Genomic DNA, 27914 nt, shown 5'->3' with positions numbered 1-27914 from the left:
CATTACAAGAGTCCAGCCTTAAACAATGTGTACATTTCAATCTGTATAAGTCGGATAACCATAGGAGACTCAATACCTATGTGTACTGACAAAGTATTGACAGCACATTTTACTTTAAGGCTACTTCATCGTTACATTTTCCTCTTGTATTGTTTTGTATGTTAAATATTTCACTAGGTGTGTTATGGTAAACTCACTGCTAGTCATCAGTAAACTGAGGCAACACAACACAGCCCTTCCAACAGGAGGAACATCAGTGTATCAATGTGTGTCTGTCTATGAGTAATGAGGGGAAGTCATTTGATCCCTCGCACCTACTTCCCCTTACCCAGCAGGCACCACAGCAGGTAACCGGCTGTATCGGAGATAATTGTATCCAGATCTTCAAGGTGTCTTGTTTTTTTATCTTCAAATCTGGTCCGTGCACTGATTCACAGAATTTCTACATTGACATGTGTGAGAGAGAGAGAGAGAGAGAGAGAGAGAGAGAGAGAGAGAGAGAGAGAGAGAGAGAGAGAGAGAGAGAGAGAGAGAGATAAAGAGAGTGAGATATATAAAGAGAGAGAGAGAGAGATAAAGAGAGATAGAGAGATATAAAGAGAGAGAGATAAAGAGAGAGGGGGAGCAATATCATTTATCTGGTGCATTGTGTTCAGTCAGTCAGCGCAACGTGTTTAGATTACATCTCAAGCTCTGAGTTCCTTACAAAGTCAACTTATCTCATGTTGTAACATCTGACAATGGGAGTTTCCCTTTCCTGTCTCCCTGGTGATGGAAATACTGTAGTGATGGTCTCCAGGCTTTATCAGCTGTGTGGCAGAAGGCCTCTGCTTAGCCAGCTTGTCAGAGAGAGGAGACCCCGCCCATATATAGAAGAGACTCTGCCCAGACGTGTGTGTGTGCTAGGCTTCTGATTCCACCACCAAACACTGTAAAAGATGAAAGGGGAAACAAAACAGCCGACTACAGCCCAGACCAGACTCACACTAATGAGAAACAGATCACACGCTGCATTGCATGGCCAACGTGTCATTTTCCCCTGATAAACAAAACCTGGCTCACTCTCTGCTTCACAGTGCAGGAGATTCGGGCTCCCGAGTGGCGCAGCGGTCTAAGGCACTGCATCTCAGTGCTAGATGCGTCACTACAGACCCTGGTTCGATCCCAGGCTTTATCACAACTGGTTGTGATTGGGAGTCCCATAGGGCGGCGCACAATTGGAACAGTGTCATTTAGGGCGGCGCACAATTGGAACAGTGTCATTTAGGGGAGGGTTTGGCCGGCGTAGGCCGTCATTGTAAGTAAGAATTTGTTCTTAACTGACTTGCCTAATTAAAGACAAATTGTAGACTACCTACAGTAAGTGTCACTATGACCACGGCAATGTGGTTGAAGTAGTGAGCCGGTGCCGACCAAGCGGCATGGCCCCCTAAGTGTTTAGTAATGGAGTAGCCTACCATCCAGCAGCTGTAAAATATGAACTAGTAAACAAACCACTGGCACGTTTTATGTTTCACTTCAAGCGTTACTCATGACAGCACCAGAGAAATAATCTCTGACTGCTCAAATTAGTATGGCTAATGCATGTCTCTGACTGTATATGAAAAAGTATGAAAATGTATGCTGGATAAGAGCGTCTTCTAAATGACTAAAATGTAAACGTATACCCCATGCATTGAACAGTATCTCCACACCATCAAGACCCTCATAACATTATTAAGAAGTAAAATCAGTGCAAAAGCTTAGCCCTGAACACATAGGGCTGGTTTCCAAGAGCAAGAATAAGACTCGTCCTGGACTAAAAAGAACTTTCAATGGAGATGTTCCAATTAAGCATGTTTTTTAGGTTCAAGTTTAATATGGCCCACAGAAGAGTGAAGGCAACAGCTGAAATCTGAGACAAATCTGCCCCCTAGTGGTGACAAAAGGTTTTTAATCAACTCTGACTACACTGCCAGCCCCGCCTACTCTATCTACGAATGCCACACATCGACAGTCGGAAAACTCCCTAAAACGAAACAGTCAACACTTAGCTGCTTCTTGTCCAAATCTAACCACGGGAAACGTAGCTAGCAAGGAAAATATTAATTTGTTTACCATTCCTCTGTATGGATAAGTAATTTGCCAGTTTTTTTTAGCACAAAGTGTAATCTACAATTAAACATGGATTTCAACGTCAAAAGGTTAGCAGCAGACGCCGGTACTTTATTCAGTCGTGCGGTTCAAGTAAGTTTACACATTTGTTGTTATTTTCTGAATTCAGATATTTTGCGGTCTTCACATTGTCGCTAGCTAGCTAACAATGTTGAGAGCTAGGCATCAACTTTGGAAACTCCGCTGCTGTTTCAGGCCTGCGACTGCTGGCGATATGCTATTGCTAGGCTAGTTAACTAGTTTGGAATTTGTCATATTTGGCTAAAGATGTGTGTGTAATGTTAATGTCATTACTTCTACATGACTTACTTTATTTGATGCACTTTAACAGCCAACTAACAAATACATGTTTTGTTTGACCAAAAGTTTAGAATAGTAAATTTAGCACATCCGCTCTAGCTTGTAACGGGAGTAAATTAGGCAGTGATTGGGTCAACTCTGGTCCAGGGCGTTACGTGCGGCTTGAGCCCTGCATCTTTCCATGTATCCCTCCTCCCTATGTGGTGGTTTCCGGTTTTGTAAAGTGTACTTAGTCACCGACCAAAGTAAAGGTGTTTCTGGAGTGTGGACGTGTTTTTCTCTGAATGCGCTGTCCATACTCTGTTCCATGTGCATGCCTCGTAGTATAGATCAGACGCGTGCGCAGGAAAACAAAGTGAAAGCGTTACTCTTTTTTTAATATATTTTTATATATAGGTTTTTATATATATTTTTGAGAAACGACAGTTTCCACGAAGAGAGAAGCTTATCCCTCTAGCAACATTTTTACTTTGGTGACTAACGGACGTATATTGAAGCCAGTCACTAAACAAAATCGGGGGTTTTCGATGTTGGTTTCGATTATCTTTTCAACATTAAATGCACTATGCATTATGTGGGATGGCTGCTTTAGCAACCCAGAATAAAACTATTAATAAAATGCCCATGATGGTAGTGACTGCCCATTACTGCTTATCACTTATTAACTTTACTACAATAAAATATTTCAGTTGTCCATTACATTTCTTTTATTTGATGACTTTACTGTTTAATTCCAAGTCATCTTTAATAGAGCCCCACAGTGGAGGTGTCATAATACCCCTAAAACCTAGCGGTCAAACAGGGAAATGGTTCCAATCATTTTTCCTACATACATTTTTCCCGTAGGGAATTTTAGAAACAATTAAAATATGGGCTGTGTTTCATGTAGGCTTACCCTGGCATAACATTTTGATAGCCATGTAAATCTGACAAGTTGACTTATAATTAAGCAATAAGTCCAGCCGTATATGGCCAATATACCACAAACCCCAGAGGTGCCTTATTGCTATTATAAAGTGGTTACCAACCTAAGTAGAGCATTAAAAATACATGTTTTGTCTTACCCATGGTATACCACGGCTGTCAGCCAATCAGCATTCAGAGCTGGAATCACCCAGTTTATAACTAGGAATAAACGGACAGAAACAGTAGCAGCAGCATACAGTGCATTCGGAAAGTATTCAGACCCTTCACTTTTCCACATTTTGTTACATTGCAGCCTTATACTAAAATGGTTTCAATTGTTTTTTTTTCACTCATCAATCTACACACAATACCCCATAATGTCAAAGCAAAAACAGATTTTTAGAAATACAAAAAATGAAAGCACATTTACGTAAGTATTCAGACCCTTTACTCAGTACTTTGTTGACGCACTTTTGGCAGCGATTACAGCCTCAAGTCTTCTTTGGTATGACGCTACAAGCTTGGCACACCTGTATTTGGGGAGTTTCTCCCATTCTTCTCTGCAGATTATTTCAAGCTCTGTCAGGTTGGATGGGGAGTGTTGCTGCACAGCTATTTCCAGGTCTCTCCAGATATGTTCGATCGTTTCAAGTCGGGGCTCTGCTGCCACCACCTTGCTTCACCGTAGGGATGGTGCCAGGTTCTTCCAGACGTGACGCTTGGCATTCGGGCCAAAGAGTTCAATCTTGGTTTCATCAGACCAGAGAATCTTGTTTCTCATGGTCTGGGAGTCCTTTAGGTGCCTTTTGGCAAACTCCAAGCGAGCTGCCATGTGCCTTTTACTGAGGAGTGGCATCTGTCTGGCCACTCTACCATAAAGGCCTGATTGGTGAAGTGCTACAGAGATGGTTATTTCATCTCCACAGAGGAGCTCTGTCAGATTGACCATCGGGTTCTTGGTCACCTTCCTGACTAAGGCCCTACTCCCCCGATTGCTCAGTTTGGGCAGGCGGCCAGCTCTAGGAAGAGTAGGTGGTTCCAAACTTCTTCCGTTTAAGAATGATGGAGGCCACTGTGTTCTTGGGGACCTTCAATGCTGCAGAAGGTACCCTTCCCCCGATCTGTGCCTTGACACAATCCTGTCTCGGACAATTCCTTCGACCTCATGACTTGGTTTTTGCTCTGACATGGCCTGTCAACATGCAAAGGGTCAATCCAGATAAAGTTACCCAAATAGCTACCGGGACTAACTAACTATTTAGCAGTCTTATGGCTTGGGGGTAGAAGCTGGTCAGGGTCCTGTTGGTTCCAGACTTGGTTCATCAGTACCGCAAGAAGGCTTCAGCTGCACGTAATGTCCTGGATCAGAGCTATGATTGGGTTAGCTAGTCAGGCAAGCTAAGCCAACTTGGAAGAGGTAAATAGACAGTGCCAAGTACTTATGTCAAATAAAAGCTTCACTTTCATTGAGCTACAGGTAGCCTAGTTTGACAACCATCTGACTTTTGTCAGTTTGTAGCCACTAGAGATTCACCCTTTCATTTCATCTTCAGTTTACAGAGGAAAAACTTGGGCAAGCTGAGAAGACTGAGTTGGATGCTCACCTGGAGAACCTTCTGTGCAGAGCAGAATGCACCAAGCAAAACACGGAGAGAATCATGAAGCAGACAGAGGTTCTACTACAACCAAACCCAAGTAAGACTGCACTCACTGATGTCAAATAAAATTCTATTTGTCACATGCGCCGAATACAACAGGTGCAGACTTTGTCGTGAAGTGCTTACTTAACCTCTTGGGGCTAGGTGGGACGCTAGCGTGCCACCTGTGGTGCACTCCATCAACAGCAGGTGCATTTCAAGAGCGGCAAATTTGAATCCAAATAAATGTCAAAATTCAAATTTTTCAAAAATACAACTATGTTACACCATTTGAAAGATAAACATCTCCTTAATCTAACCACGTTTTACGATTTCAAAAAGGTTTTACGGCGAAAGCATAAATTTAGAGTATGTTAGGACAGTACATTTACAAGAGTTGTGTGTAATGTTTTGTCAAGTCAAAGACAGGGTCACCAAAACCATAAAACCAGCTAAAATGATACACTAACCTTTTACAATCTCCATCAGATGACACTCCTAGGACATTATGTTAGACAATGCATGCATTTTTAGTTCTATCAAGTTCATATTTATATACAAAAACAGCGTTTTACTATGGCATTGATGTTGAGGAAATCGTTTCCCTCCAATAACCGGCAGTCAAGTCAGCGTCAGAAATTAAATAATTAAAATTAGAAAACATTGTTAAAATATTATATTGTCATTTAAAGAATTATAGATTTACATCTTTTGAACGCAATCAACTTGCCAGATTTAAAAATAACCTTACTGGGAAATCACACTTTGCAATAATCTGAGCACTGTGCCCAGAAAAATACGCGTTTCGATACAGACTAGACGTCATGTTGGGGAGATCTAAAATCGAAAATACTATGTAAATAATCCATTACCTTTGATTCTCTTCATCAGATGTCACTTCCAGGTATCACAGGTCCATAACGAATGTAGTTTTGTTCAAAAAAGCTCATCATTTATGTCCAAAAATCTCCGTCTCGTTAGCACATGATGTAAGCCAGCCGGACTTCTCGTCATGAACGAGGGGAAAAAATATATTTCCGTTCGTTCAAACATGTCAAACGTTGTATAGCATAAATCATTAGGGCCTTTTTAACCAGAACATGAATAATATTCAAGGTGGACGAATGCATAGCCTTTTATAACGTATTGGAACGAGGGTACCCAACATGAAGTAGCGCCCAGGTGTCTAATGGGACATCAAGAACCCTTTCCCAACAATGCTAAGTTAAAAAGTAAGAAAGAAAAAAAGATATTAACACACTAAAATTACAATAACGATGCTATATACAAGGAGTACCGGTACCGCGTCAATGTGCAGGGTTACGAGGTAATGCGGCAGGTAGCCTAGTGGTTCGAGCGTTTGGCCTGTAACCGAAAGGTTGTTGGATCAAATCCCGAGCTGACAAGGTATAAATCTGTCATTCTGCCCCTGAACAAGGCAGTTAACCTCTCTGGGCTAGGCGGGACGAATTCGTCCCACCTACGCAACAGCCAGTGTAATCCAGTGGCGTGATTTTCAAATACCTTAAAAATCCTATTACTTCAATTTCTCAAACATATGACTATTTTACAGCTATTTAAAGACGACTCTCGTTAATCTAACCACACTGTCCGATTTCAAAAAGGCTTTACAACGAAAGCAAAACATTAGATTATGTCAGCAGAGTACCCAGCCAGAAATAATCAGACACCCATTTTTCAAGCTAGCATATAATGTCACAAAAACCCAGAAGACAGCTAAATGCAGCACTAACCTTTGATGATCTTCATCAGATGACAACCCTAGGACATTGTTATACAATACATGCATGTTTTGTTCAATCAAGTTCATATTTATATAAAAAAAACAGCTTTTTACATTAGCATGTGACGTTCAGAACTAGCATACCCCCCGCAAACTTCCGGGGAATTTACTAAATTACTCACAGTAAAAGAATTATAGATACAGAACTCCTCTATGCACTCTGTCCGATTTTAAAATAGCTTTTTGGTGAAAGCACATTTTGCAATATTCTAAGTACATAGCCCAGCCATCACGGGCTAGCTATTTAGACACCCGGCAAGTTTAGCCTTCACCAAAATCAGATTTACTATAACAAAAATGTTATTACCTTTGTTGTCTTTGTCAAAATGCACTCCCAGGACTTCTACTTCAATAACAAATGTTGGTTTGGTCCCAAATAATCCATCGTTATATCCAAATAGCGGCGTTTTGTTCGTGCGTTCCAGAAACTATCCGAAATGGTAAATCAGGGTCGTGCGCATGGCGCAATTCGTGACAAAAAAAATCTAAATATTCCATTACCGTACTTCGAAGCATGTCAACCGCTGTTTAAAATCAATTTTTATGCAATTTATCTCGTAAAAAAGCGATAATATTCCGACCGGGAATCTCCTTTTCGGTAAACAGAGGAAAAAACACAAAGACGGGGGCGGCCAGTGCACGCGCCTAAGCCCACAGTCCCTTGAGAAAGGCCACTTGAGAAAGGCGATAATGTGTTTCAGCCTGGGGCTGGAATGACGACATTCAGGTTTTTCCCGGGCTCTGAGAGCCTATTGGAGCCGTGGGAAGTGTCACGTTACCGCAGAGATCCTAAGTTTTTGAAAGAGATGTCAAAGAAAGACAACGAATGGTCAGACAGGCCACTTCCTGTAAAGGAATCTCTCAGGTTTTGACCTGCCATTTGAGTTCTGTTATACTCACAGACACCATTCAAACAGTTTTAGAAACTTTGGAGTGTTTTCTATCCAAAGCCAATAATTATATGCATATTCTAGTTACTGGGCGGGAGTAGTAACCAGATTAAATCGGGTACGTTTTTTATCCAGCCGTGTCAATACTGCCCCCTACCCTCAACAGGTTAACACACTGTTCCCCGGTAGGCCGTCATTGTAAATCAGAATTTGTTCTTAACTGACTTGTCAAGTTAAATAAAGGTTCAAATAAAAAATTTAGGTAATATGTGGGTAGGGGTGAAAGTGACTAGGCAATCAGGATCGATAATTAACAGAGTAGCAGCAGTGTGTCTGTGTGTGTTGGAGTGTCATTGTAGTATGTGCGTGGGTAGAGTCCAGTGAGTGCGTATAGAGCAAGTGCAAGAATGTCAGTGCAAAAATAACAAAAAAAGGTGGGTGAATGAAAATAGTCGAGGTAGCCTTTTGAGCAGCACCAAGACAGTCATGAAGAGGGCACGGCAATACCTTTTCCCCATCAGGAGACTGAAAAGATTTGGCCCAGATCCTCAAAGTTTTACAGCGGCACCATTGAGAGCATCCTTACTAGAGGTCGACCGATTATGATTTTTCAACACCGATACCGATTATTGGGGGAGCAAAAAAGGTCGGTACCGATTAATCGGCCGTTTAAAAATATATATATATATATATATATATATATATATATTATTTTTTTGTTGTAATAATGACAATTACAACAATACTGAATGAACACTTATTTTAACTTAATATAATACATCAATAAAATCAATTTAGCCTCAAATAAATAATTAAACATGTTCAATTTGGTTTAAATAATGCAAAAACAAAGTGTTGGAGAAGAAAGTAAAAGTGCCATGTAAAAAAGCTAACGTTTAAGTTCCTTGCTCAGAACATGAGAACATATGAAAGCTGGTGGTTCCTTTTAACATGAGTCTTCAATATTCCCAGGTAAGATGTTTTAGGTTGTAGATATTATAGGAATTATAGGACTATTTCTCTCTATACGATTTGTATTTCATATACCTTTGACTATTGGATGTTCTTATAGTCACTTTAGTCTTGCCAGTGTAACAGTATAGCTTCCGTCCCTCTCCTCGCTCCTACCTGGGCTCAAACCAGGAACACATCGACAACAGCCACCCTCGAAGCAGCGTTACCCACGTAGAGGAAGGGGAAACAACTACTCCAAGTCTCAGAGCGAGTGACGTTTGAAACGCTATTAGCGCGCACCCGGCTAACTAGCTAGCCATTTCACATCGGTTACACCAGCCTAATCTCGGGAGTTGACAGGCTTGAAGTCATAAACAGCGCAATGCTTGAAGCATTGCGAAGAGCTGCTGGCAAAACGCACAAAAGTGCTATTTTGAATGAATGCTTACGAGTGTGCTGCTGCCTACCACCGCTCAGTCAGACTGCTCTATCAAATCATAGACTTAATTATAACATAATAACACACAGAAATACGAGCCTTAGGTCATTAATATGGTCGAAACCGGAAACTATCATCTCAAACATAACGTTATTCCTGTTACTTTGCACAATCTTCAATGTTATGTCATAATTACGTAAAATTCTGGCAAATTAGTTCACAACGAGCCAGGTGACCCAAACTGTTGCATATACACTGAGTCTACGTGCAATGAACGCAAAATGACACAATTTCACCTGGTCAATATTGCCTGCTAACCTGGATTTCTTTTAGCTAAATATGCAGGTTTAAAAATATATACTTGTGTATTGATTTTAAGAAAGGCATTGATGTTTATGGTTGGAGCAACGTGTACCTAAGCGATTATATTCAACGCAGGACAGGCTAGATAAACTAGTAATATCATCAACCATGTGTAGTTAACTAGTGATTATGATTGATTGTTTTTTATAAGATAAGTTTAATGCTAGCTAGCAACTTACCTTAGCTTCTTACTGCATTCGCGTAACCTCATGGAGTGCAATGTAAAGCAGGTGGTTAGAGCGTTGGACTAGTTAACCGTAAGGTTGCAAGATTGAATCCCTGAGCTGACAGGGTAAAAATCTGTCGTTCTGCCCCTGAACAAGGCAGTTAACCCCACCGTTCCTAGGCCGTCATTGAAAATAAGAATGTGTTCTTAACTGACTTGCCTAGTTAAATAAAGGTCCCCAAAAATTTTAATAAATAAATCGGCCAAATCGGCGTCCAAAAATACAGTTTCCGATTGTTATGAAAACTTGAAATCGGCCCTAGTTAATCGGCCATTCCGATTAATCGGTCGACCTCTAATCTTTACCGGCTGCATCATCACCTGGTATGGCAACTGCTTGGCATCTGACATTAAGGAGCTACAGAGGGTAGTGCGTATGGCCCGGTACATCACTGGGGCCGAGCTTCTTGCCGTCCTATATACTAGGCGGTGTAAGAGGAAGACTCCAGTCACCCAAGTCATAGACTGTTCTGACCAAAAGGCTCCTTAACAGCTTCTACCCCTAAGCCATAAGACTGCTGAACAATTAATCAAATGGCCATCCGGACTATTTACAATGACCCCCTCCCATTTACTCTGCTGCGAGTCGCTGTTTATTATCTATGCATAGTCGCTTTACTCCGACTAATCTGTAACCCCGCACATTGACTCGGTACCCTGTATATAGCCTCGTTATTTTATTGTTACTTTTTATAACATTTTCTTTAGTTTATTTAGTAACTTAGCTATATTTGTTGGTTAAGAGTTCGTAAGTAATAATTTCACGGTAAGGTCTGTTGTATTCGGTGCATGTGACAAATAAAATTTGATTTGAACCGGTTTTATTTAACCTCTTACATCTAGATGTTCCGCTAGCGGAACGCTTCGCCAATATCCAATGATGGGGCGTGGCGCGAATTACAAATTACCCATTTTTCAAGATAGCATATAATGTCACAAAAACCAAAACCACAGCTAAATGCAGCACTAACCTTTGATGATCTTCATCAGATGACACTCGTAGGACATTATGTTATACAATACATGCATGTTTTGTTCAATCAAGTTCATATTTATATCAAAAACCAGCTTTTTACATTAGCATGTGATGTTCAGAACTAGCATACCCACCGAAAACTTCCGGTGAATTTACTAAATTACTCACGATAAACGTTCACAAAAAACATAAATTATTTTAAGAATTATAGATACAGAACTCCTTTATGCAATCGCGGTGTCCGATTTTAAAATAGCTTTTCGGTGAAAGCACATTTTGCAATATTCTGAGTAGATAGCCCGGCCATCACAGGCTAGCTATTTTGACACCCACCAAGTTTGGCACTCACCAAACTCAGATTTACTATAAGAAAAATTGGATTACCTTTGCTGTTCCTCGTCAGAATGCACTCCCAGGACTTCTACTTCAACAACAAATATTGTTTTGGTTCCAAATAATTCATAGTTATATCCAAATAACGGCGTTTTGTTCTTGCGTTCAAGACACTATCCGAAGGGTGACGCGCCGGCGCGTATCGTAACAAAAAAATTCAAAATATTCCATTACTGTACTTCGAAGCATGTCAAACGCTGTTTAAAATCGTAAAATAGCGATAATATTCCGACCGGGAGACATTGTTTTCGTTCAAAGACTGAAAGAAGAAAATGGTGTCTTCACGCGCCACCCGTGTCATTGTTCTCAGATCGACCACTTTCCAAATGCGCTACTGTTTTTCGGCCAGGGACTGCAGAGTCATCATTCTCCGTTCTGGCGCCTTCTGAGAGCCTATGGGAGCCTTAGAAAATGTCACGTTACAGCAGAGATCCTCTATTTTCCATAAAGAGGCTATAGAAGGCCAAGAAATGGTAAGAGAGGGCACTTCCTGTATGGAATCTTCTCAGGTTTTGGCCTGCCATATGAGTTCTGTTATACTCACAGACACCATTCAAACAGTTTTAGAAACTTTAGGGTGTTTTCTATCCAAATCAAACAATTATATGCATATTCTAGTTTCTGGGCAGGAGTAATAACCAGATTAAATCGGGTACGTTTTTTATCCGGCCGTGAAAATCCTGCCCCCTATCCTAAACAGGTAAAAAAATTGCACACAGGGATATAATCTATGCAAATGATATAATATACGGATCATTTAGCACTTCAATGTGCTGTTGAGTCTTCAGATGGCAATGAATGGTGTCACGTGATCAATGGCTTTGTCCGTTCATATACAGTCATTGATTCAGCCCCATTTAAAAAGTTATGAAGCATTACATGTGGATGTTGTCATGGTCCAGGAGGATGGTATGGTGTCTAATACTGTATGTTCTATTGCTGTGTGTTGTCTTGGCTTCAGTCAGCTGTAGAGTAGGTCTGGGAAACAGGCCTAGATGTTACACAAGTCTATTAGGTATGACTGTGCTATAGACACAGTGAGAGCCAGGGTATTCATGCATCTGTTGCTGTAGTTCAAATTCAACTCTTGAGGGATTTAACTGATGCACAGTTAGCCTACTCTGAATGTTAACAAAGAAGAAGAGATTAGACGGTGCTGCTGTTTTACTTTAACATTATTATTAGTCTTCGAATACTTAGACACGCTACTTTTTACCTACATGTTAGTAAAAATCTAGGCTAATGTATCCTTTATTCAGCCTTTGACAGATTCCCTTGAAACTGGTTGTAAGAATAATGGTTGGTTTTTGGGCCAAGTTCCCCCTCAGTAAATAAGCAGTAACTGGTTAGCAACTTTCCCTTCATAGTCAATTGGCTACATTTTATCCCGTTTTTGTGCCACAATTGGACGGTCCTAATCCTTTACATTCTAAGCCTAGGCTTCATAGGCAGCGTTTACACAGGCAGCCCAATTCTGATCTTTAAAAAAAATGTTTTACTAATTGGTATTTTAACCAATCAGATCTGAAATAGATGGTCAAAAAGATCTGAATTGGCTGCCTGTGTAAATGCAGCCATATTGCCAATTCTTCAACGAACCACACCATGTGTACTTATGAGTATGGACTGTTAAACCACAGTTGGGTGTCTATGCAACTGTAAGCTCAGCTGTGGACCCTCTGAGTTTACACCATGGTGCTGCATAGCTCAGTCTGCTGCTAGGGCCACACACACACACACACACACACACACACACACACACACATCTTATCTCCAGGCACACTCACAACCAAAGCACACCTACTTCTGCTTGCTGTTAGGCATAGTTATTATGATTGTACTCAGCAGCTAGTCTTATAGTTTCTGGTTTAGTAGATAAAGCAGTTGGCTCCATCAAAGGTGGTTAGTTAGCCTAGTGCCAGAATTGACTTGTGTAGTCAGTGTACGGTCTTATGTAAGTCTGTGCTAGCTCAATTAGCCTACTATAAGGCTCTTTGAACCCCAGTAATGTTGTTGAAGATTTACTAGACTAGATCGTAGGATTTGCCTGGATAGCCTGTGTGATATCCCTGTTATCTGGCTGTCGGGTCATGCAGCACAAGGTTGCTCCTTAGTCTTGTTTCCTCGTGACTCTCCTTTCTCTCTAATTGAGTTTATCGTACAATTTTCAGATGTCAGAATAGAGGAATTTCTGTACGAGAAACTGGAGAAGAAAGTCCCCACGCGGATGAACAACCACGAGTTGCTTGGCCAGTCCATGATCGAGTCGGGGACTGAGTTTGGCCCTGGAACGGCCTATGGTGAGTGAGTTGTACCTGGGGTGCATTAATAAGTGCAACGGAAAATCAAAACATGCATTTCTTATTGGACAAATGCTGGTAGTCCCTCTTTTTTGTTGTTGCTCTGCTTGGTTCCAAATGAATACTACCCTTAGGCTGCGTTTCATTCCACAAGGAGTGAACAAAGGCCGATAGGAGGGAACACTGTCATATCACCCCCCCCCCAATGAACTCAATGTCATCTATCAGAAATGGCACTGTTGACAACTGCTAATTCTTGTGTGTATGTACTGACATGTATGTGTAACTGGTAGATGTACACACACTATGATTCCTTCGTTTTATTGTTTATTTTTGTCTTTTTAAAAATAAATTATACAGTACCAGTCAAGAGTTTGGACACACCCTACTCATTCCAGGGTTTTTCTTTATTTTGACTATTTTCTACATTGTAGAATAATAGTGAAGACATCAAGACTATGAAATAACACATTGGAATCATGTAGTAACCAAAAAATCATGTAGTAACCAGATTCTTCAAAGTAGCCACCCTTTGCACACTTTTGGCATTGTCTATGATAATGTATGTAAATTGTAAAGTATTTTTGTCTGTAATGTCTTTTTCGTTATGTGTCGGACGCCAGGAAGACTAGTATGTTAAGTGGGGGAGTAGCATAGATTGGAAGTACAGTTTTGCTACCTCTATAGTCAAACAATTTTGTATGAATTGGAAATTAGCTAGGTTGAATTTGAGTTACCTTTTTCACCATTATTTATCACACGTGCGCTGCAAACATATAACCTAATAGGCTACTTGCTCAGTGCGCAAACTCCATTACAGGTGCGCTACAGAAACACCACTAGCCAAACAACCTGGCTGGTGCACACACAAAAAAAAATTTGATTTTTCCCAGACCTCAAATGGTCCCCTGACGTGGTTTAAGCATTGTTGTAGACTTGGAACATCCACATTTGGTGTTTTTCTATTAAGTGTTTTGAGAGTAAAACCTGATGAAACTAGGGGAAATCAGTCCTCCCCATTTAATTTGTCTGTCGTTTTTTTCCAATATTTTGCAATTCATTTTAAGTCTCTTTTCTGTTGCTGTAAATCGATCCAAATCAATGTAAAAACAAGGGCATGCTAATTTAAAAGATGGATAGTCGTTATTATCCTGGTTCTGTATGGAATGCAGGAACTTTATTGGACACAGGCCAGACCATTATAAATGATTTTACTGGTGCCACCAACTGGGGGAAAAAATGGTGTAGAACCCTGTATAGGCTATGCCTTATCAACAACGCAGTTGCTAAAATAAAAAGGAATGAGCGTTTATGGATATTGATGCGCCTGTGACTGAATCAATTTTATTGGACATATTTAAAATCTGTATAGAGTTGCCTCATTCAGCTGAGCACAACATTCACATTGGCCAGGTGCCAAGGAATTCCTATGTTATACACTGCTCAAAAAAATAAAGGGAACACTTAAACAACACAATGTAACTCCAAGTCAATCACACTTCGGTGAAATCAAACTGTCCACTTAGGAAGCAACACTGATTGACAATACATTTCACATGCTGTTGTGCAAATGGAATAGACAACAGGTGGCAATTAGCAAGACACCCCCAATAAAGGAGTGGTTCTGCAGGTGGGGACCACAGACCACTTCTCAGTTCCTATGCTTCCTGGCTGATGTTTTGGTCACTTTTGAATGCTGGCGGTGCTTTCACTCTAGTGGTAGCATGAGACGGAGTCTACAACCCACACAAGTGGCTCAGGTAGTGCAGCTCATCCAGGACGGCACATCAATGCGAGCTGTGGCAAGAAGGTTTGCTGTGTCTGTCAGCGTAGTGTCCAGAGCATGGAGGCGCTACCAGGAGACATGGAGGAGGCCGTAGGAGGGCAACAACCCAGCAGCAGGACCGCTACCTCCGCCTTTGTGCAAGGAGGAGCAGGAGGAGCACTGCTAGAGCCCTGCAAAATGACCTCCAGCAGGCCACAAATGTGCATGTGTCTGCTGAAACGGTCAGAAACAGACTCCATGAGGGTGGTATGAGGGCCCGACATCCACAGGTGGGGGTTGTGCTTACAGCCCAACACCGTGCAGGACGTTTGGCATTTGCCAGAGAACACCAAGATTGGCAAATTCGCCACTGGCGCCCTGTGCTCAGAATGAAAGCACGTTCACACTGAGCACATGTGACAGAGTCTGGAGACGCCGTGGAGAACGTTCTGCTGCCTGCAACATCCTCCAGCATGACCGGTTTGGCGGTGGGTCAGTCATGGTGTGGGGTGGCATTTCTTTGGGGGGCCGCACAGCCCTCCATGTGCTCGCCAGAGGTAGCCTGACTGCCATTAGGTACCGAGATGAGATCCTCAGACCCCTTGTGAGACCATATGCTGGTGCGGTTGACCTTGGGTTCCTCCTAATGCAAGACAATGCTAGACCTCGTGTGGCTGGAGTGTGTCAGCAGTTCCTGCAAGAGGAAGGCATTTATGCTATGGACTGGCCCGCCCGTTCCCCAGACCTGAATCCAATTGAGCACATCTGGGACATCATGTCTCGCTCCATCCACCAACGCCACGTTGCACCACAGACTGTTCAGGAGTTGGCGGATGCTTTAGTCCAGGTCTGGGAGGAGATCCCTCAGGAGACCATCCACCACCACATCAGGAGCATGCCCAGGCGTTGTAGGAAGGTCATACAGGCACGTGGAGGCCACACACACTACTGAGCCTCATTTTGACTTGTTTTAAGGACATTACATCAAAGTTGGATCAGCCTGTAGTGTGGTTTTCCACTTTAATTTTGAGTGTGACTCCAAATCCAGACCTCCATGGGTTGATAAATTGGATTTCCATTGATTATTTTTGTGTGATTTTGTTGTCAGCACATTCATCCATGTAAAGAAAAAAGTATTTAATAAGATTATTTCTTTCATTCAGATCTAGGATGTGTTGTTTAAGTGTTCCCTTTATTTTTTTTAGCACTATATTATCATTGTAAAAAAAATCCTGTCCCTACAGGAAACGCACTTATTAAATGTGGCGAGACGGAGAAGCAGATTGGAGGAGCAGAGAGAGAGTTCATCCAGAGCTCAGCCATCAACTTCCTCACGCCATTCAGGAACTTTCTAGAAGGAGACTTCAAAACCATCCTGGTGAGTGTCAACGGGATGATCCATTCAGCGTCCCAAATGTCACCCTATTCCTTATGTAATGCAGCATTACTTTTGACCAGTCCCCATTCATTACCCTGAGGGTCATGACCTTTTGGATTGAAACTAGGTGGTTGGAAGTAATTGAATCTAAAAGAGTGAAGGTCACTTTTCTCTGCCAGTGCCCACCACGTGAAAGCTAATTGCCCTAATAGATGTAATAGTCAGTCCAGTCATATTTGTGGCATGACGTTATCTTGCTCTTTCTCTGCAGGCCCTCGTACAGTACACTCTAGTTTCATTGTCATTACTCTATGTAATGACGATGCAGCTGATTTGATAGTAATCTGTCATTGTTTGTTGTGTTGTGTGCAGAAAGAACGGAAGCTTTTGCAGGTGAAGCGTTTGGATCTGGACGCGGCAAAAACCAGGCTAAAGAAAGCCAGAGTTCCTGATGCTAGAGCAGTGGTGAGTGGGCTGTTTTACTGTCCCTTTAGTTTCAAAACGCATGCGCACGCACGTCTGAAATGGATGGTAATATAGGACCGTGTTCATTTGTAGATAACTAAATTACTAAGAAGAACAACAAAACACCTTGTCGAGGGAGACGTTGTCGGACGGGTGAAAGTTATCTGGGCGTAGTCTGTTAAGTCTCCAGACACAAGTCACTAGACTGACCTACAACTCTGTGGCCTTGGTTACACAACATTGGCTGAACCATTCCCCCTCCCTGACCAACACACTGTCACATGGCTCGTTATGAGAAGGGCCAGTTCCTCTTTTCAATTTCTCTGGAGCTCCTCTCTCTTCCACAATCCTGTTTTCCTGTAGCACTCCTCCTCCTTACTCCCATTCTACTCTGTCCTTTCCTCTGTGCACGTCTTCTCTTTCTGGCTACAGGTTCAGTCTCCTGCACGTCACATGGGTGGCTGAAGGTTGGTTGTCTTTTCATTCATGTGAATGCATGGCCTGTGTCATTGAAAACTATAGTGGAATAGTTTCTAGGCTAATGCTAACTAGCCTCTACCCGACCAGGTACGTGCATACTCTAATTCAGGGATCATCAACTAGATTCAGCCACGGCCCCATTTATTTTGTTGAGCGGATGGTCAGGGGGCCGGAACATAATTACAAACAATTTGTAGACTGCAAATTAACCGCATGAATCCCGAACAAATATATTAGATTAAAACATAATCGTTTCAAACGTTGCTTACATTTTCTATACGATCACATATCTCTTATGCGTGGGAATACTTTTGGAACCCTGCTCTAGTAATTTACTTACAGCACTTAACCTATTATACAAGAGAACTGGATGTCACATACTGTACTACAGAGCAGCTTGAAACAGGCCTATTCCACTAACGTATCTAGGGTCAAAGGTCGATGTAAAGTGGTGTTCCCTCATCAGATGGCGACTGTCGGTCTGCCATATCTTGTGGTCCACCCGTCAATATCTAGCTAGCACTAGACCTTAGCTGTGGCCTGGGTTCCCCTGCAAGCCTCGTTGTTACCAGTCCGACTGATATGATCGGATGTGTCATCATGACTGACCATGTCCTTCAGAGGATTGAGCTGTTGACTGTTACAACAGGCACAGCAAATTACCAAACCATGAAGGGGGACATTGTGAAACAAGTAGCAGTGATGGATAATAAAAAAAACATATCCTCGTGATCCGTAGGGCGTTCTGGGATTCAAACACCAGCAAAGTGGTCAGTCACCCCGCCAATGTTTTGGTAAAAAGATGAGGGATGGAGAAATGTAACCAATGTTATACCAATCCCAGATTGGCTTTAATGTAACCAGCGAACCTAAAGTTACATTTAGCTTAGCGGTGTATCTTTGTACTGTACTGTAGGAGGCCCCAGTCAACTTGTTGGCACAGCCGTCTGCCGTTTCCCTAAAGGATGTCGACAACAGCAAGAGAAGGCCGCTTGGCGTTTTGTTGAGAAACTGTGTCATGTGGTTGTAGTGCAGCTTGTGTATCAGTCTGTGGATCTGTGAATACTAGTCAACCGACATGCACTATTGTGTGTTGTAGTCAGACTGTTGTACTATAAACACACACACAATATCAGGATAGGAGGCTGTGTTGTGTTGGCTGTTGACAGTCTAGGGATGGTTGGCTGTGGTGTCACAGCAGCTGTAGCTCTAATAGAATGACTCTGTCACTGTTTCACACCGCACTAACGAACAGATGTGGCCATAGGAAGTGACCGAGGTGAGTGGAATGTTCAGCAGCCATGTTGGAACTGAGGACCGGAACACCTCCTGCTGGCGTCATGGTTAGCAGCTGTTTGTGTGTCTCTTGCCGTCTCTCTTATCTCCCATCCTCTCTTTCCGTATCTCTCTCTACTCTGGTCTTTCACGCTCTACTCTGGTCTTTCTCGCTCTGTCTGTCTGTCTCTCGCTCTGTCTGTCTCTCTCGCCCATCTCTCTCCGTATCTCTCGCTCTACTCTCGGTCTCCTTCTCTCTGCCATCTCGCGCTCTCTCTCTGGAATAATAGTGTAAAGCTGGAAGGAACAGAGGGGTCCAACACCATTGTCAATGTCACAGTGGCCATCAGTCAATGTTTATGGGTCTTTTCCTCTGCATGCAACTACTAGAGTCAAATGAGTCAGAAGAATATGGCATTGTCCTCACTCTGCCTGATAACTCCTGTTCCTGAACCACAGAGTTACCACACAGCCTAATGAAAAACAAAGGTTGTCCTGATTTCACTTGGTTGAAACAAATGCCCTGAACTTCCTTTTGTGGTCTTCACAAATGGGTTCATTATGCACAATAAGTTTCTCCGAAACATACCTACAGTTGAAGTTTACATACAGTTAGGTTGGAGTTAGGGCTGGGCGATATGGACCAAAAGTCAAATCCCGATATATTTAGGCTGAATATCGATATAAGATATATATCCCGATATTTTTTCCGCAAAGTGAGAGCAAATGTTCAGTCAAAGTCAAAGCCAGATATGACATGTCTCAAGTAGTTTTATTGAAAGCGGCTATTTCAGTGAACAGTTGAAAAATCAAATGAATAAATAATAAACAGGGCTCTTCACCTGGTTCAGATTAAATGCTCAGCTGTTCAAATAACAATAACATGTAAACATAAACACTGTAGAACAACAGGACGACCTTTTTTGAAATCAAAGCTCCATAAGGTGCACATTTAAATAAAATATCTTAAACAAAAATAGCCTATAAAATAGGCCTATCTTTTTCTGAAATAAATATATATATTTATGAGAAAAGTCAACTTTTTTTTAGTTTGACAACTTTAAATGGCTTATTAAAATCAAATTACAGATTTCTTCTCCTTTCTAACAAATCCCCAGATGCAAATAACGAACATTACAAAATAATAAAATATGACAAACCCTAGTAAGGGCAGCAATTATATATAAATAAAGAACAAAAAAGTGCTCAGTTTGAGAAAATGTTTTTTAAACATCAGCCTGAGATTACCATTTGCTTTTTGTTAACTCAATTTCTTATCTGAACAGCCTCAGTCTGTTTCTTGTGCAACTTGTTATCAACTCAAACATTTTCCCCCTCTATTTTTTACTTTGATAAACAGTAATGCTGTCTTGAGGTAGACATTGGGCACACTGCGGGAAAATGAAGTTTGCAGTGAGCTTTGTTTCGGGGCTGGAGCTTTTTCGGGTTGTCGACGGCTTGCGGCTGGGGCTTCTGCAGCGCGCAGTTTCACACACTCTTCGTATTGCAGTTTGTGCCACTGTTTTAGGTGGTGAAAAAGATTTGTAGTGCTTCCACCCCTGGCTGTAACTTTTTTTATGGCATTGCCTACATATAACGTGATTTTGTTGCTCATCTGATACTTTGAATCCGAACCATCTCCAAATTACTGAGCCAATGCTTTTTCTTTTACTAACCAATTCCTCCTCAAAACGCTCCGCAGACGCTGTTGCTTCCTCCATGTTTGTTGAAGTGTCTGTTCCTGCCCCTCCGCCCTCTGTGCATGAGAGGGGCGGGGCGCGGGGAGCAGCGCACAGAGCTCCGGGTCTGCAGCTTGCTTGGAGCAAGGATCAAAGCGCAAATTTGAACTATATCGATATATGCGAAATGGTCTAATTTCATATCACATTTAAAATATATCGATATTTTTTATATCGATATCGCCCAGCCCTAGTTGGAGTTATTAAAACTCGTTTTTCAACCACTCCACAAATGTCTTGTTAACAAACTATAGTTTTGGCAAGTCAGTTGTGTCATGCACAAAGTAGATGTCCTAAGTAATTTTTCCAACAATTGTTTACGGACAGATTATTTCACTGTCACAATTCCAGTGGGTCAGAAGTTTACAAACACTAAGTTGACTGTGCCTTTAAACAGCTTGGAAAAAGACAGATAATGATGTCATGGCTTTAGAAGCTTCTGATAGGCTAATTGACATAATTTGAGTCAATTGGAAGTGTACCTATGGATGTATTTCAAGCCATACCTTCAAACTCAGTGCCTCTTTGTTTGACATCATGGGAAAATCAAAAGAAATCAGCCAAAACCTATCTGGTTCATCCTTGGGAGCAATTTCCAAACGCTTGAAGGTACCACGTTCATCTGTACCAACAATAGTACGTAAGTGTAAACACCATGGGACCACACAGCCGTCATACCGCTCAGGAAGGAGATGCGTTCTGTCTCCTAGAGATGAACGCACTTTGGTGCAAAAAGTGCAAATCAATTCCAGAACAACAGCAAAGGACCTTGTGAAGAGGCTGGAGGAAACAGGTACAAAAGTATCTACATCCACAGCAAAACCGCCATAAAAAAGCCAGACTACGGTTTGCATCTGTACATGGGGACAAATATCATACTTTTTGGAGAAATGTCCTCTGGTCTGATGAAACAACAATAGAACTGTTTGGCCATAATGACCATTATGTTTGGAGGAAAAAGGGGGAGGCTTGCAAGCCGAAGAACACCATCCCAACCGTGAAGCACAGGGGTGCTTTCCTGCAGGAGGGACTGGTGCACTTCACAAAATAGATGGCATCATGAGGCAGGAAAACTGTGGATATATTGAAGCAACATCTCAAGACATCAGTCAGGAAGTTAAAGCTTGGTCGCAAATTGGTCTTCCAAATGGACAATGACCCCAAGCATACTTCCAAAGTTGTGGCAAAATGGCTTAAGGACAACAAAGTCAAGGTATTGGAGTGGCCATCACAAATCCCCGACCTCAATCCTATAGAACATTTGTGTGCAGAACTGAAAGAGTGTGTGAGCAAGGAGGCCTAAAAACCTGACTCAGTTACACCAGCTCTGTCAGGAGGAATGGGTCAAAATTCACCCAACATATTGTGGGAAGCTTGTGGAAGGCTACCCAAAACGTTTGACCCAAGTTAAACAATTTAAAAGGCAATTCTACCAAATACTAATTGAGTGTATGTAAACTTCTGACCCACTAGGAATGTGATGAGAGAAATTAAAGCTGAAATAAATCATTCGCTACTATTATTCTGACATTTCACATTCTTAAAATAAAGTGGTGATCCTAACTGACCTAAGACAGGGATTTTTTACTAGGATTGATTGTCAGGAATTGTGAAAAACTGAGTTTAAATGTATTTGGCTAAGGTGTATGTTAACTTCCGACTTCAACTGTATATTAATAAAGCTGGTTTACCATATTTTCATCCCTGAAAAGTGTGTTGTGTTTCTGTTAGAGGTCGACCGATTATGATTTTAACGCCGATACCGATTATTGGAGGGCCAAACCGGTGCCGATTAATCGTCCGATTAATTTTTTCCCCCTTGCTTTTTGTAATAATGACAATTACAACAATACTGAATGAACACTTATTAACTTAATATAATACATCAAAATCAATAGCCTCAAATAAATAATGAAACATTCAATTTGGTTTAAATAATGCAAAAACAAAGTGTTGGATTAGAAAGTAAAAGTGCAATATGTGCCATGTAAGAAAGCTAATGTTTAAGTGCCTTGCTCAGAACATGGGAACATATGAAAGCTGGTGGTTCCTTTTAACATGAGTCTTCAATATTCCCAGGTAAGAAGTTTTAGGTTGTAGTTATTATAGGACTATTTCTCTCAATACGATTTGTATTTCATATACCTTTGACTATTGGATGTTCTTATAAGCACTTTAGTATTGCCAGTGTAACAGTATAGATTCCGTCCCTCTCCTCGCTCCTACCTGGCCTCAAACCAGGAACACATCGACAACAGCCACCCTCGAAGCAGCGTTACCCATGCAGAGGAAGGGAAACAACTACTCCAAGTCTCAGAGCGAGTGACGTTTGAAACGCTATTAGCGTGCACCCGGCTAACTAGCTAGCCATTTCACATCGGTTACACCAGCCTAATCTTGGGAGTTGATAGGCTTGAAGGGGTGGGTATAATTTGTGGAAAGTTCCAACAGGAATCTGTTCCTAAAAACGTAAAGTAAAAGGTTGCCAACCAACAACGCATACAAACCTAGCTAACTAGCTGCCGAATAGGCATCAACTCACCATGTAGCTTATTCTTAATGTTTGTCCATAGGCAACCACAGTGAGGACAGACATTTTTCGGAATAAACGTGATGAGTGAAAAACGCAATGAAATGGACCACTCCCTACCCGGTATCTTATTCTGCCGCTATACAACTTTGTATGCGTTGTTTTTTTGGAAACCTTGTTATTTACGAAGTTTTTGGAATAGATTCCTGTTGGAACGTTCCACAAATTATACACACCCAGGTTGAAGTCATAAACAGCGCAATGCTTGAAGCACAGTGAAGGGTTGTTTGAATGAATGCTTACGAGCCTGCTGCTGTCTACCACCGCTCAGTCAGACTGCTCTATCAAATCATAGACTTAATTATAATATAGTAAACACACAGAAATACGAGCCTTAGGTCATTAATATGGTCGAATCCGGAAACTATCATCTCGAAAACAAACGTTTTTTTTCTTTCAGTGACATACGGAACCGTTCCGTATTTTATCTAACGGGTGGCTAAGTCTAAATATTCCTGTTAGGCATTGATGTTTATGGTTAGGTACATTGGTGCAACAACAGTACTTTTTTCGCAAATGCGCTTGTTAAATCAACACCCGTTTGTCGAAGTAGGCTGTGATTCAATGAAAATTAACAGGCACCACATCGATTATATGCAACACAGGACACGTTAGATAAACTAGTAATATCATCAACCATGTGTAGTTAACTAGTGATTATGTTAAGATTGATAGTTTTTTTATAAGTCTAATGCTAGCTAGCAACTTACCTTTGCTTCTTGCTGCCCTCGCGTAACAGGTAGTCAGCCTGTTAATCCTTGTGGAGTGCAGTGTAAGGCAGGTGGTTGGAGCATTGGACTGGTAACAGGAAGGTTGCAAAAACGAATCCCCCCTGAACAAGGCAGTTAACCCCCGTTTCTAGGCCGTCATTGTAAATAAGAATGTGTTCTTAATCTGACTTGCCTAGTTAAATAAAGGTGTAAAAAAGTTATTTTTTTAAAGTCGGCAAATCGGTGGCCAAAAATACCGATTGTTATAAACTTGAAATCGGCCCTAATTAATCGGTCATTCCGATTTAAATCGGTCGACCTCAAGTTTCTGTGCGTCTGTGATGACTGTGTTGTGTGTGTGTCTCCCAGGCAGAGCAGGACCTAAGGATGACCCAGAGTGAGTTTGATCGACAGGCTGAGATCACCAGGCTGCTCCTGGAGGGGGTCAGCAGCACCCATGTACGTACCTTGACCTCTGACCCCACGACTCGCATGACCTCAATCAACGTTTGTCTGAAAGGGCCCCCTATTGCCTTTTTTTATAGTGCACTACTTTTGACCAGATCCTAGCGGAATAGGGTGCCCTGCCTGTCCCTGCCCACAACCCTCCATGACGCCAGCATGACCTAGACTCTGTCTAACCCAAAGGGTCAATTACTGTACCAGCGTGCATCTTTGGTTTAATTCATAAATACCTGTTTGTAGAGGAGTTTTCCTGTTGGTAGACATGCCTCTCTTTCTCCACTTATCTCTGCCACCCCCTCCCCAATCCCTGTACTCTCTTTACAATAGGCACACCACCTCCGCTGTCTGACTGACTTTGTGGAGGCCCAGACGACATACTATGCCCAGTCTTACCAGTACATGGTTGACCTCCAGAAGCAACTGGGGAGGTATGTTTACCTACTCTGACAAATCACCTCCATCTAAGTGTGTGTGGTTTATTCTACTACAGTTTTGTTGGCGCAGCATAACATCCATTTGTAAAGTGTGACGATCTGTTCTTAAATGTAGTTAGCCTTTCTTTTTACCAGTGGTGGTCCTCTTCTCTCCCCAGCTTCCCATCTACGTTCTCCTCCAACAACAACCAGTCGTCTAGTAGTTCCGGTGGGGCCAGTATCTCAATACCCACCATCCCCTTGTCTGCCTCAATGCTCAGCCCCTCTCCCGGCCGGGGCTTGTCAGGCTTCAGTGAGCTCCGGATCTCCAGCGGCAGCCGTAAAGCCCGCGTTCTCTATGACTACGATGCTGCTGGCAGCAGTGAACTCTCCCTGCTTGCTGATGAGGTAACATGGGACTGGGGTTGAGCACTTCTCAAAAGCTTTAATGGGCTCTGGTTTTGGGCATGCCTTTCCGTCTCTCTGGTTTTTCTTGCTCGCTCTTTGCCTTTTAGCTTTCTCCTTCTTTCCTTCCCACCTTCTCATCTTTTTCTTTCTCTTTCCCTCTTGTTTGTTCCGACTGCAACATCTGAGGTTCTTGCTGATTGCATGACTGAGAAGGGGCGTGTTATGTCTTGTTTACTTCCAGGTCATCATGGTGAGCAGTGTCCCAGGCATGGACTCTGATTGGCTGTTGGGCGAGCGGGGTACCCAGAAGGGTAAAGTGCCCATCACCTATCTGGAGCTGTTGAACTGATCAGAGCGGAGGGATGCCTGTATGTGGGAGAGACTCCAGACTGCGGGGCCCGTATTCATAAGGCATCTCAGAGTAGGTCCTAGGATCAGTTTTAGATTATAACTATATGGACAGGCGGGATCTGATTACCTGATCCTAGTTCAGCAGTCATACTCTGAGACGCTTTGTTAATACAGGCACCAGGATCCAGAGGAAAGCAACAAGCAAGCCCAGTGTAGTAGAGCAAGGTTTCCCTATTTATACTGTCTACCACGGGATATGGTCTGCTCCATGCTAATTCTGTCAATTCATCAGGAGAATTGTAAGTCAATGAAAAACGGTGACAATGACATTGTGAATTGAAATTCGTCAAAGGAATTGGATGGATTGAATTGGAACTGACCCTATCCCTGCCGTGCCATGTATGCAACTATGTTTATACAAGCTGCTTCGATGCCTGTTTTTCGCTCAATGCAATCTTAATTCAATATGTGCCAGACTTTCTCCACAACCTTCCATTTGTACAACCAAACCTTTTGTTTAAAATACAATTCAGATGTTGGTCTTAGTGCTTTTTGATGTGACTTTTTTTCTTCTACTCACTGCCAATTATAGTCGTTTTTAATATGGTTGAAATGCTAGGCATGTCTTTTTTTTGTATTTTCAACAAGACAAAAAAGCACTTTAATTTGCATAGGACGACTTAAAAATAAACTGATCTTAACATTAAGTATTATTTTGTATATCATAATCAGGGGCGGCAGGTGGTTAGAGCGTTGGGCCAGTAACCGAAAGGTTGCTAGATCGAATCCCCGAGCTGACAAGATAAACATCTGTTGTTCTGCCCCTGAACAAGGCAGTTAACCCACTGTTCCTAGGCCGTCATTGTAAATAAGAATTTGTTCTTCACTGACTTGCCTAGTTAAATAAAGGTTAAATAAATATTAGCTACTGGTTGCCTTTTGACAATTGCACAGTGCCTTTTGTGGAACCTTAACCATGACAATGGTCCAGGAAAATTCCATTAGATTCGAATGCAGTTAGAATGGGTAAGGTCTTACTGTAAGTTGCATTAAGGATTGTCTGGCACGGCTAGGAGAGGCATGTGCCTCACATTCTCAATCTGACGGAGGTATCTGGAGAGCTGTATCTCTGATGTAAGGGTGGGTTAAACATTACAGTTAACCCTGTTAAGACCCTGTTATATATATGTATGCCATAACTGTAGCTACCCAGTAAAGTATTTGTTAATAAGAAACCATTTCAAAACAACCCTCTTTCTTAATATTGACCCCTAATCTATATATTATTTACGTTGTCTGAGAGTTAGGGACCAACATTTTCACCTTCGGCAACATTATTTTAGGAAAGCACATTTTGACTTTAGGTAAGCCTTTTTATTTCATTCATTCAGTAGCAGCAACTCTCAAGCAGCTTCAGGTATTTTCTTACTGCTTCTGATTTGATTATACAATATGGTTAACTAGTCAGTTTTAATATGGGCTGTCCTCGGTGCTCTGCGGTGTGTGGCTAGACTTTGTTTACTTTGATGGGCAACAGTGCCTTAATGGAAAGCAAGAGGTGGTCTTCATTTTTTCAGTACTAACATGTAGTGTGTAACCAACCAGACCCCCAGCACACACACCAGTGGAGGCTGAGGGGAGAACGACTCTTAATAATGGCCGGAAGGGAGCAAATGGAATGGCATCATACACATAGAAACCATGTGTTTGATACTATTCCAGATATTACCACAAACCCGTCCTCCCCAATTAAGGTGCCACCAACCCCAAACACACACTAGTTCATTGGGGGGGGTTAAATTATATAATGGCTTATTGCTGCTCATTTTTTAAAACTGTAATCATAGAATTGTAAAGAATATATGCAGTTTGGTATTAAAGTAATAACGTATTGCTTGACCGTCTCTTGTTTTTCTTCATATTAACATGCAGCATGTCACATTAAGTCATTTATTCCTTTTTGTAACCACTAGAGGACAGGCTTGTGACTGCTCTGAGGACCAAGAGTCAATCTCAATTGTGCTCCTCATGTCCTCTCCTTGCCTCTTCAAAACGCACTGGAGAAGGTTAGAGGTTCCTCCCTCAGGCCTTCTCCGATGCGCTTGGAGAAGGAAGCGAGGAGATGGGACACGGAGTCAAGGAAATTCAAATGAGACCCATTACAAAACTGTCAAGAACTTGTTCTCTGTGGATATTCATTAGCATTCTGCACAACATATTACAAAGCATCCAACTAGGGACAAATGATCCTCTGTCCCAACGGCAGTAAGGCTTCTGAATGTTTAAATCCACAAGTAGGAACAGCGGGTTGGACTATGGCTAACGTAGTTTATATAGTGTTCTGTTGTGTACGATCAATGTTTAATCTGCTCATGAATTGCACTTTTTCTACCTGTATATGTCCTTAGTCTATCTTATGTATGCACAGCTGTAACCAAATGACTTTATCCCCATGGGGAAATGCATCTTTAGGCACTATATAAAGGCCGGTACATAATCAAGGTTCATCCTGCTTGGCCTTGACACATGATTG

At 41.9% G+C, this 27914-nt stretch overlaps 1 protein-coding gene across 1 annotated transcript; it reads left to right on the top strand.

The window, feature by feature from the left end:
- The first annotated feature begins 1957 nt into the window (after positions 1 to 1957).
- Positions 1958 to 27278, top strand: sh3glb1a (SH3-domain GRB2-like endophilin B1a). Its single transcript, XM_014157307.2, has 9 exons — positions 1958 to 2226; positions 4914 to 5055; positions 13214 to 13342; positions 16352 to 16485; positions 16858 to 16950; positions 24114 to 24203; positions 24537 to 24637; positions 24802 to 25030; positions 25272 to 27278. The coding sequence occupies exons 1-9, from the start codon at positions 2164 to 2166 to the stop codon at positions 25377 to 25379; spliced, it is 1089 nt and encodes a 362-aa protein (XP_014012782.1). The 5' UTR covers positions 1958 to 2163; the 3' UTR covers positions 25380 to 27278.
- The last annotated feature ends 636 nt before the right edge of the window (positions 27279 to 27914 follow it).

Source organism: Salmo salar, chromosome ssa19 (genome assembly GCF_905237065.1).
Source record: "Salmo salar chromosome ssa19, Ssal_v3.1, whole genome shotgun sequence".
NCBI classification, from domain to species: Eukaryota; Metazoa; Chordata; class Actinopteri; order Salmoniformes; family Salmonidae; genus Salmo; species Salmo salar.
The sequence above is the reverse complement of the archived record's forward strand: the minus strand, read 5'-3'. Positions and strand labels throughout refer to the sequence as shown.